The sequence below is a fragment of the Spermophilus citellus genome (genome assembly GCF_964194105.1).
Source record: "Spermophilus citellus genome assembly, chromosome: 2".
In the NCBI taxonomy this organism is placed as follows: domain Eukaryota; kingdom Metazoa; phylum Chordata; class Mammalia; order Rodentia; family Sciuridae; genus Spermophilus; species Spermophilus citellus.
This window is the reverse complement of record NC_138183.1, coordinates 14,588,358-14,615,248: the sequence shown is the minus strand read 5'-3', so window position 1 is coordinate 14,615,248 and position 26,891 is coordinate 14,588,358. Positions and strand designations below refer to the sequence as shown.

The window sequence follows — 26,891 nt, the reverse complement described above, 5'->3', positions numbered from 1 at the left end:
TAACTGACATATATAGAATATATCAACCATCATCAAGTGGATATACTTTTTTCTCAGCAGCACATGGAACCTTCTCAAAAATAGATCATATATTATGCCATAGGGCAACCCTCGGTAAATATAAAGGGGTGGAGATAATACCATGCACTTTACCAGATCATAATGGAATGAAACTGGAAATCAATGATAAAAGAAGGAAGGAAAAATCCTACATCACATGGACAATAAACAATACGTTACTGAATGATCAATGGGTTACAGAAGACATAAAGGAGGAAATCAAAAAATTCTTAGAGATAAATGAAAATACAGACACAACATATCGGAATCTATGGGACACAATGAAAGCAGTTTTAAGAGGGAAATTCATCGCCTGGAGGTCATTCCTCAAAAAAAGGAAAAACCAACAAATAAATGAGCTCACACTTCATCTCAAAGCCCTAGAAAAGGAAGAGCAAAACAATAGCAAATGTAGCAGAAGGCAAGAATTAATTAAAATCAGAGCAGAAATCAATGAAATTGAAACAAAAGAAACTATTGAAAAAATTAACAAAACAAAAAGTTGGTTCTTTGAAAAAATAAAATAAGATCGACAGACCCCTAGCCATACTAACGAAGAGAAGAAGAGAGAGAACTCAAATTACTAACATACAGGATGAAAAAGGCAATATTACAACAGACGCTTCAGAAATACAGAAAACAATTAGAAATTATTTTGAAAACCTATATTCCAATAAAATAGAAGAAAGTGAAGACATCGATAAATTCCTTAAGTCATATGATTTGCCCAGACTGAGTCAGGAGGAAACTCACAACTTAAACAGACCAATATCAATAGATGAAATAGAAGAAGCAATCAAAAGACTTCCAACCAAGAAAAGCCCAGGACCGGATGGGTATACAGCGGAGTTCTACAAAACCTTTAAAGAAGAATTAATACCAATACTTTTCAAGTTATTTCAGGAAATAGAAAAAGAGGGAGCTCTTCCAAATTCATTCTATGAGGCCAACATCACCCTGATTCCGAAACCAGACAAAGACACCTCAAAGAAAGAAAACTACAGACCAATATCTCTAATGAACCTAGATGCAAAAATCCTCAATAAAATTCTGGCGAATCGGATACAAAGGCACATCAAAAAAATTGTGCACCATGATCAAGTAGGATTCATCCCTGGGATGCAAGGATGGTTCAATATACGGAAATCAATAAATGTTATTCACCACATCAATAGACTTAAAGATAAGAACCATATGATCATCTCGATAGACGCAGAAAAAGCATTTGACAAAGTACAGCATCCCTTTATGTTCAAAACATTAGAAAAACTAGGGATAACAGGAACTTACCTCGACATTGTAAAAGCTATCTATGCCAAGCCTCAGGCTAGCATCATTCTGAATGGAGAAAAATTGAAGGCATTCCCTCTAAAATCCGGAACAAGACAGGGATGCCCTCTATCACCACTTCTGTTCAACATAGTTCTCGAAACACTGGCCAGAGCAATTAGACAGACGAAAGAAATTAAAGGCATAAAAATAGGAAAAGAACTTAAATTATCACTATTTGCGGATGACATGATTCTATACCTAGAAGACCCAAAAGGGTCTACAAAAAAACTATTAGAACTAATAAATGAATTCAGCAAAGTGGCAGGATATAAAATCAACACATATAAATCAAAGGCATTTCTGTATATCAGCGACAAAACTTCTGAAACGGAAATGAGGAAAAACACTCCATTCACAATATCCTCAAAAAAAAAATAAAATACTTGGGAATCAACATAACAAAAGAGGTGAAAGACCTATACAATGAAAACTACAGAACCCTAAAGAAAGAAATAGAAGAGGATCTTAGAAGATGGAAAAATATACCTTGTTCATGGATAGGCAGAACTAACATCATCAAAATGGCGATATTACCAAAAGTTCTCTATAGGTTTAATGCAATGCCAATCAAAATCCCAATGGCATTTCTTGTAGAAATAGATAAAGCAATCGTGAAATTCATATGGAAAAATAAAAGACCCAGAATAGCAAAAACAATTCTAAGCAGGAAGTGTGAATCAGGTGGTATAGCGATACCAGATTTCAAACTATATTACAGAGCAATAGTAATAAAAACAGCATGGTACTGGTACCAGAACAGGCGGGTGGACCAATAGTACAGAATAGAGGACACAGAGACTAATCCACAAAGCTACAACTATCTTATATTTGATAAAGGAGCTAAAAACATGCAATGGAGAAAGGATAGCATCTTCAACAAATGGTGTTGGGAAAACTGGAAATCCATATGCAACAAAATGAAACTGAATCCCCTCCTCTCGCCATGCACAAAAGTCAACTCAAAGTGGATAAAGGAGCTAGATATCAAATCAGAGACTCTTCGTCTGATAGAAGAAAAAGTTGGCTCCGATCTACAGATTGTGGGGACGGGCTCAAAATTCCTTAATAGGACACCCATAGCACAAGAGTTAATAACAAGAATCAACAAATGGGACTTTCTTAAACTGAAAAGTTTTTTCTCAGCAAGAGAAACAATAAGAGAGGTAAATAGGGAGCCTACATCCTGGGAACAAATTTTTACTCCTCACACTTCAGATAGAGCCCTAATATCCAGAGTATACAAAGAACTCAAAAAATTAGACAATAAGAAAACAAACAACCCAATCAACAAATGGGCCAAGGACATGAACAAACACTTCACAGAGGAGGACATACAATCAATCAACAAGTACATGAAAAAATGCTCACCATCTCTAGCAGTCAAGGAAATGCAAATCAAAACTACCCTAAGATACCACCTCACCCCAGTAAGATTGGCAGCCATGATGAAGTCAAACACCAACGAGTGCTGGCGAGGATGTGGGGAAAAGGGTACTCTTGTACACTGCTGGTGGGACTGCAAACGGGTGCGGCCAATTTGGAAAGCAGTATGGAGATTCCTGGGAAAGCTGGGAATGGAACCACCATTTGACCCAGCTATTGCCCTTCTCGGACTATTTCCTGAAGACCTTAAAAGAGCACACTACAGGGATACTGCCACATCGATGTTCATAGCAACACAATTCACAATTGCTAGATTGTGGAATCAACCCAGATGCCCTTCAATAGATGAATGGATAAAAAAAATGTGGCATTTATACACCATGGAGTATTACGCAGCACTAAAAAATGACAAAATCACGGAATTTGCAGGGAAATGGATGGCACTAGAGCAGATTATGCTTAGTGAAGCTAGCCAATCCCTAAAAAACAAATACCAAATGTCTTCTTTGATATAATGAGAGCAAGAACAGAACAGGGAGGAAGAGCAGGAAGAAAAGATTAACATTAAACAGAGACATGAGGCAGGAGGGAAAGGGAGAAAAAAGGGAAATCACATGGAAATGGAGGGAGACCCTCATTGTTATACAAAATTACATATAAGAGTTTATTAGGGGAATGGGATAACAAACATGGAGGGAAATGAATTACAGTAGATGGGGTAGTGAGAGAAGATGGGAGGGGAGGGGAGGGGGGATAGTAGAGGATAGGAAAGGTAGCAGAATACAACAGTCACTAATATGGCAGTATGTAAAAATGTGATGTGTAACCGATGTGATTCTGCAATCTGTATTTGGGGTAAAAATGGGAGTTCATAACCCACTTGATTCTAATGTATGAAATATGATTTGTCAAGAGCTTTGTAATGTTGTGAACATCCAATTAAAAAAAAATAGCTGTGTTTTACTGAGTGTCTACTACGTGCCAGGCAGTGCCAAGGGCTTTATAAAGCATTTAAAACTCATAATAACTAACACAGATGAATTGTTAAAAAGTTCCTTCTTTTAATAAAATTAAATCCACTTCAACCAACCAAAATGTACCCCATTATTGGTAAGGGAATATTCAACAACCATCTTCTACTTCTGAGCACTATCTCTGCTTTCTAAACTCACAGGAGGTCTATTTTCTGTTCAACATGACAATCCCACAAATACCTGAGCTCAATTAAATTCTGCTCCTTTATCCATGTTTTCTCTCCATGCTAAAAAACAAAAACAAAACAAAAAAACTTTAGTACTCTAACCACACCTAAGAATGACAGTATAGCCACACAAGTAAGTAACGGGAGTGACCAGCCTTTCTGATCACTTGTGATGTTCTGGTACCTGTGCCTTACACCATCCTGCCACCTAGAGATGGCTGTCCCAGGTGCTGCATGCTTCATGGTGTTGGACGCTCACCACCCTGGCTGAACCTGCTGAAACTGCTCCTGTACAGCAACTGTCCACCAAATTCTCCTGATGCTACATCAATTAAGGATCAGTATATAAGAAAAGGGGGGCTAGCTCAGTAGAGAGTGAACACATGAACATGAACAGGCCCCTCTTGGTCTCTGTCTGGGGGCTTCTGCCTGAACCCACGCATGCAGGGAAGGCGTGCCCCTCCCAGCTAGTGTGCTTCCAAACAGGGGGTCAGGAGAGGAACCCAACCCAACTGTCAGGCATCCAGCCACTTTTACCCTTCTTCAAATCAACAATTGCTGGAAGAGGGTATATGAAAATAATTTGAATGCTCACTGTATAGCTATAGCTGTCCTTTGACCCTGAAATTACATATCTGGGAATATAGTCCAAGGAAAAAACTCCTAAACACAGAAGATGATTTGTGTACAAAGACAATCAATATGTAATTTAAAACAGTGAATCACTTGAAACAATCTACATGTCCAATGAGACTGAGGCAGTTACATTTCAATGCATTCATAAGATGGGAGAAGAGCTATGACTTGATGGCAACTGGAAGAAACAAAATACAAAACCGTATTAGAGTCTAAGTGCGTGCGTGTACACAAATATGGAAGGAACAATTCCAAAATGGTGATTAATTAGGGCTCTCAGAGTGTCAGGATTAGGGGTCATTTCTTTTCTCTATTTTCTGAAGTTTAAAGACACAAAATATATTTGCTTGTTCCCACCTCTCCTCTTTTGATTTACAGGCTCCTAAGGAGCAGGATCGTGCTCAGCCCCCACCCCACAAGTACTGCTGCTCAGAAAACACTGTGGAACTTGTATGCATGTCAGTCTTGCTCCTCGCTGAAGGACTCCCACACAGCCTCCAGAAGAACAGCAGGCTCCCCTTGCTGTCCCCCTCCCCGCCTCCCTCTGCTCCCTCAGCTCCAGATTATAATAGGCACACCATCTTCCCCATGCCCATCTCCTATCCCCTGCCCGGGGGAGATGGGAGCTGTGCTATAAAGGACAGGGCTATTCACTGGGAACATCAAATTGAAGTGCAACCTGACAAATGACTCAAATCTGAATCGGCTGGTATTAAGATCTTAGAGTGGGCAGAGGAAAAAGCCTCTGTTCTCCAAAGGACATAATGGGACATTTAACAGATTTTTTTCAAAGGACAAATGAACAAACAAAACTCGCCATTTACGACTCAAATGGAGTCAGTGAAGAAAGAACTGCTTATTAAGCATGCTGCCTTGGAGGAAGTGAACGAGGAGACTTGTTTTCCCTAAATGGATTGCAGTTACTCTTGGTTTTCAAAATTATCTGAGCCCTGGAGGCCAAGATCAATAATATTCCGTGTCTCAAAGAAAGCAGATAGCCAGAGCGCAGCATAAATACCTGTGAGAAGCTCCCACTTTGAAGGTGGAAGGAGACAACTTAAGGCTGACAAATCTTTCCCCAAAAATGACGTTGACTATGAATGTGGGACCTGCACTTTCCTGATGCTCCAGGCTGAGTTCCAGACAACCCCAACTGAGAAGATTGTGGTTTTGCTCATGAGGGACCCAAGTACAAAAAGGTCCTTCTGTACCTGATGGCAACAGTCCCAGTCTTCTGTGCATGGAGCAACCCTCCTGGGGAGAGCGGGAAAAGCCAGGGACTGGAGGAAGAAAATCACATCCTCCTCCCTGCCAGCAGGACTTGAGGAGCAGGTTAGGAACAGAGAAAACCAGAGACAACACAACACAAAGATCAGCACTGAGACCCAGAAGTCATCCATGTGAATTTTCAGGGCAAGTATATAATTGCACATGTATTTGAATGTGAATGGATTCGCTAAGGCTGTATCTACACTACCCAAATTATCTGGGTGATTTGGAAACTCTCTAGATCCCTCTGAGATCACAAAACTCATCCGGCTGTGCCATCTGCAGCACAGATCCCAGAGCGGGACAATTGTCGAAAGCATCCCAATAGCGATCCATGGAGACAGGAACTGAACTGCAGGACACCTGTGGACACACCTGCTGACCAAACAAGGTCCTCAAAACCCACCCACAGAAGAAAGAAAGTTTCAGTTACAGACCTCTCCAGAACAGAGGCAGACTTGAGAAATGTTTGGGGTTAGTAAATTTCTGCAATTAGCACATGACAATGAGAACGCTGCTTCTTACCTCTCTTTGTTCTGTTGACTCAAGTCTGCCATTTCCCTGGAAACCCTCACAGGAGAGATCAAAAAAGGTTTTCTTCAGGCGCTGGTTGTCTGCGTAGAGTTCCTTCACCAGCTGTATAAGTTCGCTGACCTGAGAGATAAGAGCAGGGAGGTGGAGCCACCGCTTTAAGGCAAAGTGAACCTCAGCAAGCTGCCTGATCTAAGCTTCAGTTTCCTCGTCTGTGAGAACTCACCATGACCATAGTCAGGGTACACTAACATGTCCCTGACACCGGCTCAGTCAGTGACAGCCAGCGCTATCTCTGCCTTGCATTGGAGGCCTCTGGAGGAAAAGCACCGAGAGGTGAAGTTTCTACAACTGTGCCAGGGCCTTATTTTCCAGCACAGACCTTCCTTTCACGTAGCAGTGTCAGTAACGACAGCCGTCCATTACAAAGAATGTTTATGGCTGCTAACATACTTCTGCAAGTTAGTCAATCGGTCCCTCAAAGATCCTGAGGCAGAGGACAGGATGGCGTGTGAACCCCCACCTTACAGCTAGGAACCAGAGATGCAAAGACACTAACTTCCCAGGGTCCCAGCATCGGAGTATCTAGGGAACCGCATGAAAAAGAACAGCCACAGTGCCAGCCCAGGTAGGAAGGAACAACTGTCCCCAGAGGGAACCAGGACAGAAGGAAGACCCCCTCAGGTTCCCGGTCCAGGGCTCCTCCCGCAGTACAGGTCAGCTGCAGGGGCAACTGAGCAGCCACTACCTTTGTTCCCTGCCAGCTTCAATTCCCTATGACTTTTCAAACTCTTCTTAATGGGAGTGGTCACTAGGCCTTCAAATAAAATGGAAAACCCCACCCTCACTACACATGGTGGGTATATTTGATGTATTTTGAACATGAATAAATTTTGGATCCAATCCTCAGGAGGATATGGTGGGAAGAGCACAACATTCTACATGGCTCAGGCGACTACATGCTGCCCTGGCCACAGCACAGCAGGCCGGGCAGCAGCTACCACCATCTCCACTTTCCTCATCTTCAAAAAAACAGTTGAGGGCTGGGGCTGGGGCTCAGTGGTAGAGCGTTCGCCTCACAGGCATGAGGCACTGGGTTCGATCCTCAGCCTCACATAAAAATAAATAAATAAAATACAGATATTGTGTCCATCTACAACTAAAAAAAAAAAAATTAAAAAAAAAAGAGCTGACTCAAGACTCCTTGCCCCACTCCTCCAGAAATACCCAAATTCTTTGTTGTTGTTGTTTTATGGACACAATACCTTTCTTTTATTTATTTTACCTTTTAATGTGTGCTGAGGATCAAACCCAGGGCCTCACAAATGCTAGGTAAGTGCTCTACCACTGAGCTACAACCCCAGCCCACAAAATACACATCATCTTATGGTTCTCCTTGCTATTACTTACATCGCTGCCTTCCATGTTCTGCTTTCTCTCCATTGAGAAAACCCGCCACCTGGATACACTCCTATTTATCCTTCAAAACCCACTTGGAATGTCACTTCTGTTGGGAAGCTTCCCTCGATCAGGCAAGCAGCAATGAACTCTCCTCTGCTGTCTCTGCGCCTCGAGCAGCTGCCTCACACAGCAACCTCTGCACTCCGTCCTGCAATTATTTGTTCCCATTTCTGTCCTCTCGGCCAGAATGTGAATTATTACATGAAAGAAACTGAATCTCTGTCCCATGTATGTGATAATTTCACAATGTATCACAGTCTCCTCTGTGTTCACATGGCTTATTCTTAACCAGGATTCTTAGAACCCTGAAACCACTCTCATCATACCACCTATCGACAAACTGAAAATCCTTTCCCGCTTAAAAAAAAAGATGCATTGATCAAACTGGAACCATATTCATTCAAAAACCATCTATTAGCTCCTACTATTGTGTGCAGGCCCTGGGACATTAGAAATAAATAAGACATGATCACTAAGGTTGAGATGCTCATAGCCTAGGGACAAATAATTACAGCCCCTCGGAATGGGAGGACATCAATTTGAACTGGGCACACCTTCGCCCGAGGGGAAGGAAGTTCCCTCTGTGGGAGGGGCTAAGAGCTGTTCCTGGATGACAGGAGGAAAGGGACTTTCAGAATCCCACCTCTGTGATCAGGACCCCAGAGACAACAAATTGAAAAAAGGAAAGAAAGAAAGTTATTAAGTCAATACCTTTTTCTTAAGTTCTTCTTGAGAAAAATGCTCCACTTGAAACTGACTGTTTTCTTCAAGGCAAATACTTAGATAAGACGTTTGATCACTATAAAATGAAAATGGTTCTTCTGTCCAAAAACAAAGGGGGGGGTGAAACGAAGAACATCAGAATAGATCTTCCGGGACCAATCCCAGCTCCATCCACCTAAAGCACTCTGTGGCAGGTGGGCAAGGGCACAGAAGCACATGGGAGTTTACAACACCACCTCTGGAGCAAAAGTAACCTTCCCTTGCTCCACAGGCTGCCATCTCAGTGCATGGTTTCATCTGGGGCTGTAGGCTTTAGTTGGCCAATTCTGAATTATAATCTGCATATCAAGTGCTGTGTCTGGAGACCATTCTGAATGGCACAAGCAAATGGTGATTTCAGTTTAAATGAGCGTGATTCTGTTTAGGTGAGAATATGGGAAAATGAGATGTGACCCCAAGGGTAGAACTCAAGGGAAATAAAAGTGCCTGATGTATTTTTACTGGCCCCAGAGCCCTCGTGGAAGCGAGTACACCAAGTGCAGAAGCAGCCTGCTGGAGCCAAGACAACAGAGCCTCGGTCACCTGGGTTAGAATGTGTCATTGGCTTCCTCTGCAGCAAAGGACACATTCTAACAGAGGGGGCAGAAGCAGAGGAGAGGGAAGACATTTGCTGAGAAAGCCACAAGTACAAACAGTAGCTCATTTGAAAATACACATGGCTAAGTGGTGGAGCACCATGACAGTGGCAATGACAGGAAGAGCCAGACCTCAGGACACCCTGGCTCACATCCAGGCAAATCCACCCAACCTACCCCCAGCTCAGCTTCATCACTTGTGCCTAATGGGGTGACTGTGAGAATCGGGTGAGAAGGGCAGAGCCTAGTAAAACCCTGTGCCCTGTACACAGCAGGAGTCCAAGAAATGTCAACCCACCACGGCCATAACCAGTTCTTCATGTGTGCCAGGCACTGAGCTAGAGCTACAGAAAGCAATAAGCACTACCCAGACTTCAGGGCTTCAGTCTAGCACAGGACAAGGCCAGATACACATAATGAGAACTCAGCAGGGCCACATAAGCTCTCTTCCTGTAGCCCTCCCTGAATGAAGCCGCCCTGCAATGCTAAGCATGTTTTGTGTCTGCCTTTCCAGACCCTCTGCAGGGGTTCCACGGGAAACTGAGCCAGTCAATGAGGGGGTAGGCAGGGAGAGAGGGAGGGGTTTGCAAGTCCCCAAGGTTACCTAGAATTGGGAGTATCAAATGATGCAGAAAATAGCAGAAGCAGTAGGGACACCACCCTGCAATGGATCTTCTGTAGTGTTAATACAGTTTACTGGGCTCTTCTGCTAGGAAGGCCAAAACTAGACAGAGAAGACTGGGCAAGCCAACATCAACACCATCACCCACAAATGACCTCCAGAGGAAATCCTGCGGCTGCTCCACCTCCTCATGAAGATCTAGGGCTCTCTTAAATTCACCCAAGGCTCTCCAGGTGGACAAAACAACGGGAAGTACAAAGAAGAGAGTGTGTACCTTCCCGCCTCCGAATTTCGCTGATCTGCTCCGCCAGGCTCTTTTGCAAATTCCGATACGTAAGTACATCCCGTTCCAGTTGCTTCCGCAGGGCAAAAATGTTGTTCAACTCTGCCTGCACGGTGTCCATACTTGACATAACAAGACGTCAGAAATTTTAAAACAGTCCTAGTAGTGCTTTAACAAGCAAAGACCAGCAAGCCCTTCTGTGATTTTTATGCTACTTGTGTTTTCTCTGGTTATAAAAGTTAAGTATATGTTTACAGAAATAAATGTTCACAGAAAATTTAAAATATAAAAGTATAAAAAGAACAAAAATTATCATGATCCCCACTACCAATTAAAACACGGCAGACCATATTTCCCCTCAATCTTTTTTCTATGAAAATTTCAACATTAATATAATAAATGCTGAATTGTGCATTCCTTGCTTAAATATTTCCCCACATTTGTGGAAATTATTTGCAACATCATTTTTAATGACTGTATAAATTATGTCAGTTGAATGTCCCTCCATTTAGTCTAACTCATTCCCTATTAGAGAACACTTGGATCATTTCCAAGTTTTGCTATAGATGTAACCAGGTGGAAATAACCTGCTTTTCTAGCATGTTCCTCTGTTTGGAATAACCCCTTGAGAAGGCTGGATGGAGGGGAGACTCTCTAGGTCTTGGCACTCACTTGGATGTGGCTGTGCTGCTGAGGCATTTGACCAGAGGAAAAGGGGAGACTGTTTTAGCAAAGCTCCTGCCATCAGGGCCAGGGAAAGCTAACTGCCACGGTCCCCTTCCACCTCTGACAGGGTGAAAAGCACACAGCTGCCGCCCTGGAGCCCGTCATTTCCCAGCTCCAGAAGTTTCTCAAGGTAAGAAGTAAAAAGTGCTTTGCTCAGAAAGAAACAAAAGCCTGTGCAACCTTCCTCCTGGATTGGGGCAGGGGGCCGGGGTAGGGGTGGCGGGCAGGAGGAATCAGAGAGCCCAGCTCAAAACAGCAGGCCACCACTAACCTTAACCTTGCCTCCATGGCCATGTCAGTCAAACACCTCATCTGTAAAACAGGGATGATACCTTTCCTTTGAACTGTTTTGAGGACTAAATGATGGTCCTATTACATGAGAAAGAGCTTGTCACAGTGCTTAATACATTCTAGATATTCGGCAAACACCATTTCCTTCCTCCTGCATACCCCAACAATTCCCACAAAAAAAGATGATATTTATGAGCCCAAACTTCTGATTCTCATGAATTACAAGAGGGATTCTCATCTGGAAATGATTTTGCTCCCCCTGGGAGACATTTTGCAATACCTGGTGGCATGTTTGGTACCACAAGAGGATGAGGGAGTGAGTGTGCTCCTGGCACAGGGACAGAGCCGGAGTTACTGCTGAACACCCTAAAATGCACAGGGCAGCCCCTCATGACAAAAAAGCCATCCAGCCCCAAGTCCCAGTACTGCTGAGGTTGAGAGCCCTTGGTTACAGGAAGTGTCGCTGAACTAGCCCTCAAGATGCAGGGGTGGCAGCGAGGCCTGGGCTACAAAGCCAAGGGGGTCAGGCTCTGATCACCCTTCACCACAGGCCTTAAGGAGCACTTCTGTCACATGAGCTAAAGCGCCCACATCTGAGCACTGAAAAATAGAAAGCAAAGGTGAAAGAACCAAGGAGCCTCCTCCTCCCTGTCTGTGTAAACCCCAAGTACACCCTGGTCTGCAGCCACTACCCCACTGCTAGTTCCCAGAGAGAGAGAGCAGTGCTGGAGTTAGACGTGGGGGCTCCTCCTGGATATGCCCAGGGCTGAGGATCCCAAAATGCCCTGGATGCTAAGCTGACGCACATGGGGGTACTGAGGCACGTGGAAGCTTCCCATGTGTTTATTCTCAACAAGTGTTGACATTTACTGAACACCTACTATGTGTCAGGCAGCATGAGGAATTTACACACTATCATCCCTTGTATCCAAACTACCTTGTAAAGTAGGTAGGCAGAAGGAGGGTAGGAAGAGGGTGGGTAGGTGGGTGGGTGGGAAGTAGAAGGCAAGCAGGCACATGGCAGGTAAGCAGATGGGTGAGCTGCTGTGCAGGTAGGTAAGCAGGCCACACCCCCACTCCACAACACTCTCCCAAGAGCCCAGAGCAGCTGAGTGGCAGGCTAAATGTGGACCAGGTCTGGCTACCCCTAAACAAAGTCTGAAGATGTGCAGAAACCTTTTGAGCATGGGTTATCCACTGCCCTGCCCCACTGCAGTCCCATCCACGTTTTTATTCATTAGGAAAGAGCCTGTGAAACTCGGAGCCATTCCTGTGGAGAGGGCTTGACAGCAAGCACATCTCCCCACAGCACCTCTCCTGCCCAGAGAAGCTGCGCAATTCAAGTGAAACTTGTGCAGTTTCCCCACATAATTGAACCCCTCCTCTGGTGAAAGAGACCAGCTGCTGAGATTTCCTGAAAAAGCCCACTTTCAGAGATGCCTACGCCCCAAATTTCATCAGTATGTGTTTGGTTTTTCCAAACTCATTTCAGATCTTAAAATCTGGAAATTATCTAGTAACTTGGACTATCCGTACTAGGGACAGACATTCCTGCAGAGAGCATTTCCCAGGCTCTGGGAGCTGCAGATGGCAGAGGAACCCCTGGTCCTGAGGAAGCTCCCAGACCAGGAGAGCAGGTGGAGCAGCAGAGATGCCCACACATCAGGCAGGCAGTCAAGAGAGAAGATGCAGAGGGGCAGCAGAACTGGGGGTCAGCCAGACACCCGATGAGGCTGACACTCAAGCTACTCCTGAAGGAGGAGTGGGAGACACCGCAGGAAGGTGGGGCCAGGAGCACAGAGGACAGCAGAGGCAGGAAGAGACGGCCCAGCAACACGGCGAAAGCAAAGGGCATCATGAGAGAGAAAGAGAGGCGACAGCTCTTAGCTTCTTCTTATGGGAAACCTTGGACACATACAAAAAGACAAAGTAATGGGATAAGCTCCTCCTCATCTGCCCACACTGTTCCAACAAGCAGGGAGCCAGGGCTGACCGTGTTCCGCCCACTGACATCCCCACCTACTTCCTCTGCTTCTATACTGTTCTGAAACAAGTCCCAGATGTCACATGCGTTCAACTGAACCACTCCCATGGGGAAAGAGCTGGGTTTTAATGTAAGAAATCCCTGAGGCCAGTCCTGCAAACAGAGGCCCAGAACAGGCCAATTGCCTGGGGACACCGAACCAGAGGGCAGGGGAGCCGGGACTATACCAAGACCCCTGGCCCACAACTGGCTCTCTTCCCCACACCTCACTGGCACCAAATCATTTCAGCCATCCTGCAGACACAAGTCACTCTAAGACACAGAGACATGTTAGTGTCCGGAGTTCTCACAACACCTGTGTCACTTTGGACAAGCCACTTAATCTCTCTTAGCGTCAATGGATTCATGTAAAATAGGGAGAACATTTTCACTTACCTCACAGTATAGCTGTGAAGATCATGTAAGATAATACACAGGGAAGTGCTCTCTAAATATGTGATAAAGTATTCAGAAATATGAGAAAACACTATATTTTTAATCTAATTTAGTTGCCAAAGATCAGACAATTCTTGATAGAAAACAGGTATAAAAGGTATTGTAAGGAGACAATCACTACCTGACTACTGTGTACACTTCTTAAGCACATGTTGGGACGGCTTCTCTGGCTCAGGGTCCATCAGCTTTTCCAAAAACTGTGTGCACGCTCACCCACACTCACAGGCGTGTGATGTCCAAATAGAAGGCCTTACCTGTCTGAGTCCTGCAGAGACCTCACCAGCTGGGCATAGATGTCCTGCTCCTGCTGTAAGACCTGTATCAGCTTTTCATAGTCTGACTGTTCCTTTTCCTGGAAATGATGGTAGACATCTGACTTTAGGGGAAGGATCTTAAGAAGACAGCCTTATATTATACAAACGTATGTGACCAGTTGTGTGTGTGTGTGTGTGTGTGTTTTATTTACTTTTTTTTTTTTTTTTTTTTTTTTTGAACCACGCAAAGGTGAAGCCCTGGGCCAGGCCCTGGCTCAGGCCACAGTCACACAGCACCACCTGCAGGAAGAGCGGGGAATGCCTGCCTCTCGCTGCCTGCTACAGCACACTTCTGCAGTGTACCCCAAAAGCCCAGTGTGTGAGAGGTTTGGTCCCCACAGTGGTGCTACTTAGAGGTGGTGGAACCTTTGAGAGTGGTGCCTGGTCTGGGGTCCTCAGGTTATTGTGGGTGTGCCCGTGAGGGGAATTGTGGCACCCCCAACCACTTCTTTCTCTCTTTGGCTTCCTGGCCAGGAGGTGAGCAGTTTGTTCCTCCATACACTCCCTGCCGCGGCCCACCAACATACCTACCCCAGTGAGGCCCAATGCAATGCCTCCACTCTGTCTTTGACTAGAACTTCTAGACCTCTGAGCCTTTTATCTTTACAAGTTAGTCACTTCAGGTGCTTTATTACAGTGACGTGAATCTGACTAATATACTTACCTAGAAGCTCAAAGCTGTGCTTCAAACACCCAGAAGCTGTTATGAAAGACTCCTCAGCCACCTGATTCACCCTTGATCAACCCGTAACTCCTCGGGGCTGCTGGCCATTGTTTCCAAAACACTACAAGAATGCCTTGCTGCACCTGCTCTTGCTTCAAAGAAGAGAAACTCACAAACCCAAGCCTAAAGAGTACCAAGTACAGAGGTCAACTGAGTAGCACTGGGAGTAGACCTTTAAACATATCACTCTAATTTGTCAATGATACTTCAATAAAACTTACAAAAAGAAGTTTCAAGAAAAGAATTGCTTAAATAGTATTGCAATGCTGTCAAAAGAAAACAGTGGCCCATTTGAAAAGGTCCCCACAGCTAGTCGCAGTGGCACCCACCTGTAATCCCAGTGATTCGGGAGGCTGAGGCAGGAGGACGGCAAGTTCAAGGGTAGGCTCGGCAACTTAGCTAGACCCTGCCTCAAAATAAAAAATAAAAAGGACTGGGGGATGTAGCTCAGTGATAGAGCACACCTGGTTCAAATTCCCAGTATCAAAAAAACAAAAGAGGAGAGGCTTCCACCAGCCAATCAAACCTGGGACAATGTGAACATCAAGATAAAGGATGACAGTAATGGATTAGAACCCACTGAATAAAATATGAATTCATAAATCCACACTAACAGGAATGAATACAGGAGAAGACTGTTCATTACAATAAAATGATAATATGTGTAGAAAGAACAATGGATTAGAAAAATCACCATTGGCCGCCATGGTGGTAATAAATAATTCAACTAAGAAACAAAAAAGAATCTAAAACCAGTAGGAGATCAGGATATTTACACAGACGCAAAACATCTATTTAATAAAAGGAAAAAAAGAGCAACCACCAGTCAAGACGACTGGCAGACACCACCTTCCCAAACTTGCAAAGTCAGCCTGGCTAGCAAAGGAACAAACGGAAATTGCATACCATGGGACAGGACGTCATGAGAAGAGCACAACATGGCCACTGTTACATTCCTGCCAAAGACGCACAGCCAGAACCCCTGTCACCCCAGTCACCACAGAGACATCAGGCACACCCAAACTGAAGGGCATCTATGACAGGGCCGACCTGACACTTCCAGGGTATCAAGGTCAGAGAGCCGAGGAAAGGCTGAGGAACCAGAGGACAGACAGAGAATCGAGGCTGAGATGCAAGGCGTGACACTGACACAGAAGCGCACACACCTTCCTGCTGCAAAGGGTGCGACTGAGACAGTGTGTTAAATACAGTGGAGTCTGATGACTGGAAGAGAGGATGGGTCTGCGCTGACTTCCTGGCTGAGGTGGGCGGGCTGAATGTCTTTGTTTACAGGAAATGCACACTGAAGTGTCCACAGGCGACAGGACTCCATTGGGCAACTTTCTCTCAGATGACTCAGAAAAAAATATAATCCTTTAATCATGTGACTTTTCTATCAATGTGAAAACATTTCTTTATAGGAGTTGCACACCTATAAAGTCACCTGTTTAGAGGTCGAGGCAGGAGGATCACAAGTTTGAGGCCAGCATGGACAACACACCAAGACCGCACTACCATGGGGGAAAAAAATGTTGAAATAAAAAAGTTAATGGGTACAGCATCCACAGCACTGGGGACAAGCTGGGTGCCCTCCAAGTGCTGACGAGAGCTCTTAGTCAACAGAGAAACAGGCTGCCCACAGCATCTGTAGCTCACATTGACCTAGGTTTCCTCCTGAATTCAAGAGACACCACCCAGGACAGCAGATCACACCTCACTAAAATTCAAGGGTCGCAAGAATGTGATCAGGAAAAAAAAAAAAATTCTATCTTCATTTCTATTAACCTCAGCTGAAATTCAATTACGAGCTAAGGAACACTGTTATTGCTCCAAACAATGACAGTACTGGTGTCATTCCTACAACTTTATCATTTAAAAAAATACAGTTAATACACTTGTTTTGTACGTATCACTGATACCTCAAAATATTCATTCTTGGGACCAGGGGTGTGGCTCGGTGGGGGAGTGCCTGCATAGCATGTGCGAGGCCTTGGATTCTATTCCCAGCACTGAAAAAAATTATCATCACCACTTCAAACTACAGCAGTCACTGTACTCACCACTAGACCGTGTTATTTAACACAAGAATAAAAGTACCAATTCCATAGCATAATTTTTGATAGTTTGAAAACTGGACTTAAGAATATTTGGTTCCCTTCATAACTCTCTGCATATAATTTGTGCATATAGTGTTTTCATGGAGGGGGTCCTCGGCTTTAGTTAGGCGACCAAAGGGATGCAGAGGAGCAAAGAGAAGAGAGCCTGGGCCCAGGAGAACCCCACTGTGCTTCCAGCCCAACAAGACAAGGCCAAGGCAGGTCCTGCCATTGACGGTCTGCAAGGTAAGCCACCAGGCTGGTCCTGACAAATCAGTCACCGGCCCGACAGAAATGCCAGGCCCTTCTGTAACTATGCCATAAACCAGTTCCAGGGGCTCCTCAATGCCTTCTGAACACAACAGCATCATGTGGGACTCTCTCAGCAATGAAAAAAAACTAACAGGATGCCCAGCCCAAGGTCAGGGTCCTGATTCAGGGCTTACTCCAGGGCCTGTGCTCTTTGGCCCACCCATCACTGCCCCGCCCTTACTTAGACCATGTGAAGGACAGTCAAAGAAAAAGAAAAGATAGTGACAAAATAAGAAAACCTACTGGGCTGGGGATGTGGCTCAAGCGGTAGCGCGCTCGCCTGGCATGTGTGCGGCCCGGGTTCGATCCTCAGCACCACATACAAACAAAGATGTTGTGGCTGCCAAGAACTGAAAAATAAATATTAAAAAATTCTCTCTCTCTCTCTCTCTCTCTCTCTCTCTCTAAAAAAAAAAAAAAGAACAGAAAACCTACTGCTTCTGGAGCACCTAACAAGAGGGGAAGTGATGGTTATTAAGTGTGTGACCTTGAACAAGTTTCTCAACCTCTCTGTGCTTCAATATCCAAATGAAGGAATAATTCTTTAAAGCACATGGGGTTGTTAAGAAGATCAAATGAATTAAATCTATATGAACCTCACAGAATGATACCAGGCGTGCAGTCAACACTTCATAAATGCCATCTGTAACTAGTCCCCAGGCCCCAAGTGTTGTGCTCCATACTTGAAAGATCTTATCTCTCATCACAATGCTGAAAGGACTACATTCATTTCCCATTTTTTGGATGATGTTCTCAGGGAACAGAGTTAACTTGCTCTAGTCCAGTCAGCTAATATAGGTCCAGTTGGAGTTTGTGCACATATATAACTTCAAAGACAACCAAGAAGGGCTGGGAAAAAAAGATCAGGAAATGTGGATTTCTGGTGGATGGAGTGTCCAGTGAAAAAATCCAAGCCCTGGACTTTATCTCTTAACTCGATATCTGAAACTGGGCTCTAAGCCACAGAGGGGGACCAGCCACTGCCCCAGCAGGGCCCAAGTGCCCTGCTCAGCTCCCTCCCTCCCTTCTTCCTAGAGGCCACTCCCAACCCTCACCAGGGCTCACAGGCCACCACTCTCCTCAGCTCCTGCCCTCATCCCCCTCCTGCCTTTAAGGAGAAACAGTGCATCAATTGCCACTGCACACTGACACACTCAGGGCCTCTCGGGGATCTCACTAGGAAACTCTCCAACTGCAAGGGCACACAGCAGGCTCACCTGCAACCCAGAGCTGGTGTGCCATCACCTGCTCGCTGTCAGGATGACTTGCCAGCAGCACTGTCCCATGCCAGGCACAGTGTCTGGTACAAATCAAATGCTATCACAAATACTTGCTGAGCTGATGATTAAAAAGGTAAGAGAGAAACAGAGGGACTGATGTGAATCTTAAGAGCAGAGGTTCCTGTGGATATTTTGCATAATGGAAGTCAGGGTGAGTCAACGTCTTCCTAGAAGCAAATTGCTCACCCAAGTTAAATAAATGAACTCTTCAGAGCCATTTGGGTCCCATATCATCAATCACCTATTCCCCACATAGAATCATACCCCATTAGAATGAAGTCATTGGGTTCCCTCGGCAGGGCTGACGACCCAGCAGAGTGCCCCGGCTCAGAGGCAGGGCCAGGCCACTCAGGGGAGCTGCCCCACCCCACCAAGCCCTTTGCACAGAGAAGGCTTGTCGCCATCTCACAGCTATTGTGTCTGACCCTGCTACACTTCCTCCACAGCCCATGGAGTGATGGCACACTCCCCTGCCTTGCCTAAGAATGTCCCTAAAAACTGGGAAGCAAGTCCTAGGAAGACACCACTCCATTGTGACAGGTCCTGGGCCCTGGAAGACTAGGAAATTCCAAGAATTCCAAGACACCAGACATCTGGAGTCACAGGGTCAAAGTCAAAAGCAGAGCTCCAGAGCCCATGACTTCTGCCCTCAAGGTCCAAGGGACTGTCCCTGTTCTTACCCTCCCCAGCTGTAGCTGCTCAACCCCTGCCTGGAGTCTGGGAGAGCCTCTAGTCCTGCCCAGCTGGGATCCCCTTACACTGATGTTTTTCTCAAACTACTCAATGTGGGCTTCCACAGCTTATAACCCCAAAACCTTTACCTCCTCTCTTACACTACTTCTAATACTCTCAGAGGAAGGCACGAAATTCCCCACTTCCCAGATTACACAGGTGCATTTCAGAAAGACTAAGCAACCTGCCCGAAGTCACGGAGCTAGTAAGTAGCAGCACTGGCATTCTGACACCAAAGTGGGCACTTTGTACTGCCACCATTTTCTTAACGACTTGAAGGAAATACATGTCATGTGCAGACCTACTCTGAGGAGGCAGCAGACATGTAAAGAAAGCCTAATGGATCACTTCTTGGTAATCAGGGTAATTTAGGGGCCTCGTAGATAGATGGTTTCTGGTAGTTAGGTCACAGCCCTGCAACAAAGACATTTATTTTAATACTTCAGAAAATTCACCACCGATGTCCCAACCACGTTAATAACCAAGCTATAAATCTCTGGTGGTAGCAAGTCAAATATGGTGTGTTTTATTCTCTCTCCTTCAATTCCCTGATCATCTAGCATTAATTCTCGGGATCACACAATGATTAGAAGGAAAACAGACTACCCAGAGTCTATGGAGACATCATCATAGCTTCAGGCTTTTGGTAGAAATGGGCAGAGGATAATTCCTAGGTAAACACAAAACAACCAAGGGCGTAGCAGGAAAAAATCCACATTTTCTACAAAGAAAGGACTACAATCTGAAAAGCATACTTCTCTTGGAAAGAAAAAATATATAAAGCTGCAAGAGCTGGATTTCTTAAATTGACACCTACAGATTTACAATTCTTAAGTGATAATTTATAATTCTTTATCTACATTTTACATTTTGCAATTAGTCTTGAAGAACAGAATTAAAATCTTTACTAAAATTCTTAGGTATTTTGCACAGTAATTTAAATGTCAGTTGGATCTGATATTACTGAGGTACAGATATCATCCAGCACAAAATAAAAACAAAATGTATAGATGACAAAATAAGTGACATTAAGTTGGAAAATACTCAATCATTCAGTAAGTTTATAAACATTTTGTTCAACACTTCTTACATGACTAAAATGAGATTCAAATTAGCAAAGTTTAACAATTAAATGAATTCATTTTAGTAAAGATATGTCCCTCCGAAAAACTAGGTTGTCTGCAACTTTGTTTCAAAATAGACTACCTTATTACAGGTGAATGTGCATCTTAACAGCCCAGCTAATTTTGGTCAAGGTCCAATAACTAAATGCAAGTTAAAATCACAAAATACTAGCGCTCCAACACTCAGTAATGAGACTTGCCCAAGGTTACTACCTCTGTGGAATGACAGAGCCCAGAGAGAAATCCAGGTCCCCAGATTCCCAGCCCAGCCCAAGACTCCACTACCCCATGCTGACACTCTCAAGGACAGCAGCAAAGGGACAAACACACAGTGAGAAAGCATCCTAAACGTTCAGTCAATGACACACCAAGACCAGGTCTGACACAGCTGGCACATAGTGCCCCAGCTGGTACTAGCTGCTAAAATACTGAAATGCTTGCTACACTCGTTGGAAAATGAGCCCAGGCCCATCCACTCCATCCACCCCACTGCCCTGGGACCTGCCCTTGATCCAGGAACCTGGGGGTGTGGGGGTGCCTGGCAAAAGGCAGGCCTCAATCTCCCCACTCCAGACCAACTGCCTGTGTCTGTTCTGATGGCTGATGTTCCGGTTGTTAATTATTTTGAGAATCACCCTTCACAAAACCACAAGTCACAATCAGAGTCATTCATCAGAGAACTCATTTGCATAAGAGTCTTCTGTCTTCTGCACACATGAACTTAATTAGAGGTAGGTTTTTAAAAAAAAAAAAATTGGCTACAGCCAACTCCTTAGCTTTCCCATGTCTGGCTGCCTCGCTGCATGATTCACTCACTCAACTACCATTTTCAGAGCCGGGCACTGGGCTGTACTGGGATTCAAGGATGAGTGCCAATTGCCACCTGCAAAGTACCTGGCCCTGGTGCTGCACTGGGGTTCAAGTGAGAGGAAGCAGAAAGGTGGGATCTACATGAGGAGCACGTGCCACAATGCAAGGGCCTGGACAGGGCTGTGGGCCAGAGAGAGGAGGCTCCCCTCTCAGCAGGGCCCACAGGGAGGGAGATAGAAGGGCAACACTTGCAGGATCCCTCAGGAGTTGGCAGGTGAACAGGGATGGAAAAGCCCCCCAGGTAGAGAGGCACACAGATGGTATCTGCAGGAATCTGTAACAAATGCTGCTACTGGAGATGGAAAAAATGAGACCCGAAATAATCTGGGGCTAAATAAGAGTGGTCCACCTGCTGGGGCACTCTTCACATGCATTTCAACAGAAGAATCCCCCAGACGTCTGGGACCACACAGTTCTTGAGGTGACCCCAATAGAGCAAATGCGAGGCTCCTCTCTTAACAAGCTGCCAATTCTCGGTTTTGTGTGCAGGGCAAATACAAACGCTCAGCTGGAGAATGCTAATCTGAGGGTGGCTAGACAGAGAACCCCCTGTCCTGCCTGTCATAAGCTCAATTATCAGCAAGAAGACATCTGAGGATCGCTAGATCCGAGGAGTTATCAAATAAGTTTCAGAAGAGAATATGAATACATTCGCATGTGAACATCCAATTTCAGTCAAGCTTACCTGAGAGAAGATGAGCTTGCTGCCTGGTGACTGTTGAGAAGAGCACTTTTCTGTTATTAAGCCTTCGCTCCTGAACTCAAGATCCTCCGCAGTCATTAAATACCGGTTCTGCTGTACTGCTTCCAAATCTTTTTCATTGAATTTCTAAGGAAATGAAACAAATCATAAGAAAGTTTTCATCAAGAAAAAATATTAAGAGATTGTCCTAAACCCTGTAGGGGAAGATTTTTTATTTTGTCATGATACTCACATGTCCCCTAAATAATTTCCATCATTTCAAAATATTAGGCAATTATAAAACCATAATGCAACTCCATTTCCACGTTATTACAACTTGGAGAAAAGCAGACTGGCGGCAAGGCAGAGCTGAGGATGGCACCAGGGGCTAGGAACCTTCAGGCTTGCCACCACAGTGAGTGTCCTTTAGCGGGTGTGGAAGAAAACGTCCAGGCTCTGTCCCAAGAGAAACAGTCCCAGTCCTGGGCCTGCCCCGCTCAGGTGTGATCCCGGGTCTGCTTCCTATCCTGCCAGCCTACTGGGTGAACAGAGGACTTGTATATTAAAATCCAGCCAAGTCTATCTTGAAACATAATAAATTTTGACAAAACTTAAGCTGACCATATCCACAAGGAGATCTGACTTTTGGGAAGAAAAAAAAAAAACTACAAATATGGCAGTAGAGTCTGGCCACACACAAAAGGCTCTTTCTTGACGACACACAATAAATTCCTCTCCCTGACTCCTTCAGGAGACCTGAATCCAACAACTGGATAGGACATTACTCTGGTCTTTGGCCAAGTTCAAGCACAGAACCTATTACCAAGCATTTAAAGACTGGTGGCTCCAAACTAGGGCTCTGTTCTTTCCCTGCGGGAAATTAAGGGAAGAAACCATATCTTGCTCCTAAGCCCCTAGCAGAACTAATTTATCATGCCAAACAGAGACAGTAGGTAAATGCAAAAAAAGAAGCAGAGGCAAGTCTTCATAAGAAACCACTGAACTGTACTAGGAAGAATCAAACAATGAGCGATGACTTTCTAGAATTGCCTTAACACAGCTGTGCTTGAATCACACTTTCCACTTTCATTTTTTTAAGTCCAATTATACACATGTAGTTTCACACTCAAACAGCACTATAAGGCTTAACTGGAAAACAGCAATCCCTGACCTCCCCACTTCTTGTCTTGAAGCCCCACACCCAGAAAGAAAAACACCTGCAACTCCTCATCTCCTTCTCCTATTTATTTCCACATTTCTAGATTACATTCTTTACCTTCACATTCTTGATTTCTTAAGTTCTGATTGTATCTATAGGTTCCTATCATAGAGGTTTAAAAATTTAGCTCTTACATCATATGCATCTCAATTATATCTTTAGTTATATCATCATCATCATCATCATCTATACCAGGGATTGAACCCAGGGGCGCCTCACATCAAGCCACATCCACAGCCCTTTTTTATATTTTATTTAGAGATAGCCTCAGCCTCCCAAGCCGCTAGGATTACAGGCATGCACCCCACATTTATATTATCATAGCCACACAAATATGGCTCAGTGTACAGTACTCCATGATTACATTTCCATTCATGTTCAATTCTTTGCTTTCTTGGAATTAATAATTATCTTATTCTATTTGTTTACGTAATCCATAAAATTAAATTATATACTAAATGTAAATTTATCTCCAAACTTTCTAAAAGAACATGAAAATTTCACTCAATGAAGTCAAACACATCAGGTAACTGATCAGTTCCTTGTTAGTTTCTGGAGAAGCCCAACTAAAACTCTAGCCCTCAACAGCCCAAACCTGAGCTCTCCACAAAGGCAGCTCAGCTGTGACCCTGGGACTCCCCATCACAGCATTCCAAGTAGATTTCCTCCTTTTTGGGTCCAACATCTCTTTCTTTTGGGTTATTCCCTTCTTTGTACAGAATCAGCCTCCAAGAGCTTTCTGCAAAGAGCACACAAGAGGCCAACAACTTAAGACAAAACTGAACATCTGAAAACACCTTTCTTCCATGCTTACACTTGCTGACAGCATGGTTGAGGACAGAGTGCTCATAAATTTTCCTCAAAGTCTGAAAGAGGTACTCCTGTCTTCCAGTGTTCACGGGTACTGTTGGGAATTCTGATGTCATCTGAGCCCATCCTTTTTAGGTGCCCTGTATTTTCCTCTCTCTGGAAGCCTTTCAGGTCCTCTCTTTATTCCTGTGTTCTGAAATTTCACAATGATCTGCCCTGGAGTACGGGTTTTCTCACATTCCCCGTGAGAGAAATAGAGCAAGCCCTTGCAATTTAGAAGACCTGGCTCCAATCTGGGACATGGTCTCCCATTTCTTGGAAATCTTCCCTCCTCAGCTTTCCCTGCTGTGTCTCCTGGAACTTCCATTAGTCCATATTTTTGGACCCCTTGAGCCATGTCTCTAATTTTCTTAACTTTTCTCTCCCTTTTGCCCATGTTTTTGTCGGTGTGATTCTATTTTCTAGAAGACTTATCTTCCAACTTTTCCAACTCTTCTATTTTTTCATAAGAAACTCGTAAGTAATATAACTAACTCTTCTATTAAATGTTTTATATCTACAATCATACTTTGAATTTCCAACAGGTCAATCTTCTTTTCTAGATTTCTTTTATATCATATCCCAGTTTTATTTCTTATCTAATCATTTAATAGGGATAATTTGGTGGGTTGACTTTTGTTGGTGGTAGTGTTTTGTGGTGCTGGGGATCAAACCCAGAGCCTCACTCATGCTAGACAAGCACTCTACCGCTGAGCTCTATATACCTTGGCTATAGTGTTAATTTGGGGGATTTTTAAAAGCTGGCCAACTTTGCCTTGTTTCCATTTCCTCTGTGCACCTATGTTCTGTTTGGGCCTTTTTGTCTTTCTTCTCAAACATTTTCACCTATCTGATGAACTCAGGCTGTCTACCTACTTTTCATAGACAAAAGTGCTCAGAGCTCTGTGAGTGTGGAAAGGACATGTCAATGGTGTCCTCAGTATGATGTCAGCTGCCAGCAGCTTATGTCACTTCTCCCCTGAGAGGAACCTCTGGGCTCTGTGTGTACACTTCTACTCCCTCCCACTCTGATCCCCAAAACCCACTCCTGCTCCCAGTTGCATCTGGTAGCCCAGGGCCAGAGTTTATCTGGTTTAAGGTCTCCACACATGTGCTGCTGCTGAGAAGAGGAGGGTCACCTAGAACTGCTTGGTATTCCAGCATGATCTCCCATTTCAAAGGTACCACTGCATCCAGCACCTACTAAGCCTTCCTGGGGCCACGATATAAATCGGCTTGCTTCTCTTGGCTTTTCATCCCAAGGTATATAGCCTAGTAACAAATGCTGAATCCTACTGCAATTCCCACTTGCCTACCCACTTATCCTCCAAACTTTTCATGCCGACTCACAATGGCTATTGTACCTGCTCCCACTGTCCTCGTTAGTTATTGTGGGTTTTATACCTTCTTATTCCTTCACTGTTGTTTTAGTGAGGTTTTAGTAGGAAGCAGAATTAAACACTCATGTTCAACCCCCCATGGTTATCTATAAGTTTGAGTTGAGTCTGAAAAATTCATTACATTACCCAAGAAATATATTCCAAGACCAAAAGGAGTCATTTAAAGAAGTCGTCCAGAGTGGTGAAGAGGCATGGCCCAAATAAGGAACAGCAAGTACCCACTAGAGAAAAACAGGTCAGGGCTCTACCACTCATCAGATGACCCAGGACAAGTTGTTCTCCTCTCTGAGCTTCCTGTTTCTCTTACTCTCCTCATGGCTGAGGCTCAAATGACATAAATGACATCTAAAGTTCTCTGAGACAGAACAATGAAAACTATAATCATAACAGTTCCTAGAAAACAGTTCCTAAAACCATGCTAAATCAAAAGATTAAAAGACAAAAGAAAAAAAAGTTCCAGTACCTGAAGCAGCGGGTCCTTTGGACTGGCACTTTCTATCAGATGTCTGATTACTTGCTCTTGACCACGCAATTTATCATTGCTTTCACTTAAAAGACTCTTGTAGCAATTCTCCACTGCTTTCTCTCTTTCATTGACTTCATTGCATAATTTTTCAACTTCATTTCTCAGGTCCTACCAGGAGAAAAAGAAAAAAATGAAATTTATTTGATAAAAATTTTGAGGTAAGAATCTCTTACCTACTGGACTTGCCAAATTATCACTATAAGAAAACAAGCTAATTGATGTATTTAACCAATGTGTATTTCCTGCTCATTCAGAATCTTACAAAAGCCAACTTTAAGAATATCTGAAATTTAGAAAAAGTTTTGTGCACCTATATTTATCACAATATTATTTACAATGCTGAAAAAACTGGAGCCAACAACACAGAAGTAATAATGAGAAAATTAAAACAGTATGGAATAGAAAAAGCACAATTATGAGTAATATCAAACCAGGATTCCAAACTGTATATACAACATGATGCTGTTTTCGATATGTTTACACAAATGCTGCAAGGTCCTTAGGGAACATATAAAAATTATTAACAGTGCACCTACATGGAGGGAGGGAGGTGTTTTTCAGTTTTACCCTTTTTTCTTCTGAGTTCCTAAAATCTAGGTAATCTTGTATTACTTTCATAATAAGGAAAAAAAGTTTCTTAATACTATTTACAAAGAGTTTATAATATGGAACTATTTATAAAGACTATAATATGGGAAATGATCATGTTATAGAGTTAAAAATGAAAAAAAAGGGCAATTTATAGTACAATCGTGACTACCTTAAAATATGTACTATTTGTAATATTGAAGCACAATTCATAATAGCAAAAGGCTATAAAATCCAAGTGTCCACAATAGAGGAATCAACTATGGCGTGTTCTCACAATGGGGCACACTTGAGCTATAAAGAAAAAGGAATGGAACTCTCTCTACAAATATACTGCCCTAAAGAAACCCTCAGAATATATTAAGTGGGGGTGAGGGGAGAGAGGAGAACCCAAGAGAAATAAGTATGGACAGCATACTACCATTTATTTAACCATAAAACAAATTAAATGGTAGTTGCCTTATACGGTAGAGAGAGAACAAGGTAGAAGAGCAGAAATAGAGGCTAGAACTCATTTTACAGATGTGATGTTGGAACCATTTA

At 43.8% G+C, this 26,891-nt stretch overlaps 1 protein-coding gene across 7 annotated transcripts in view; it reads right to left on the bottom strand.

The window, feature by feature from the left end:
• Positions 1-26,891, bottom strand: part of CDK5RAP2 (CDK5 regulatory subunit associated protein 2) — a 186,339-nt gene that overhangs the window by 73,912 nt on the left and 85,536 nt on the right. For all 7 annotated transcript variants that reach the window (XM_081275219.1, XM_081275223.1, XM_081275220.1 and 4 more), the window contains exons 13-18: positions 25,698-25,868; positions 21,770-21,913; positions 13,887-13,984; positions 10,128-10,258; positions 8,585-8,694; positions 6,407-6,535 (exon numbers count right to left, since the gene is read on the bottom strand). In XM_081275219.1, coding sequence (XP_081131345.1) covers positions 6,407-6,535; positions 8,585-8,694; positions 10,128-10,258; positions 13,887-13,984; positions 21,770-21,913; positions 25,698-25,868 — 783 coding nt within the window. The remainder of the gene's footprint in view (positions 1-6,406; positions 6,536-8,584; positions 8,695-10,127; positions 10,259-13,886; positions 13,985-21,769; positions 21,914-25,697; positions 25,869-26,891) is intronic.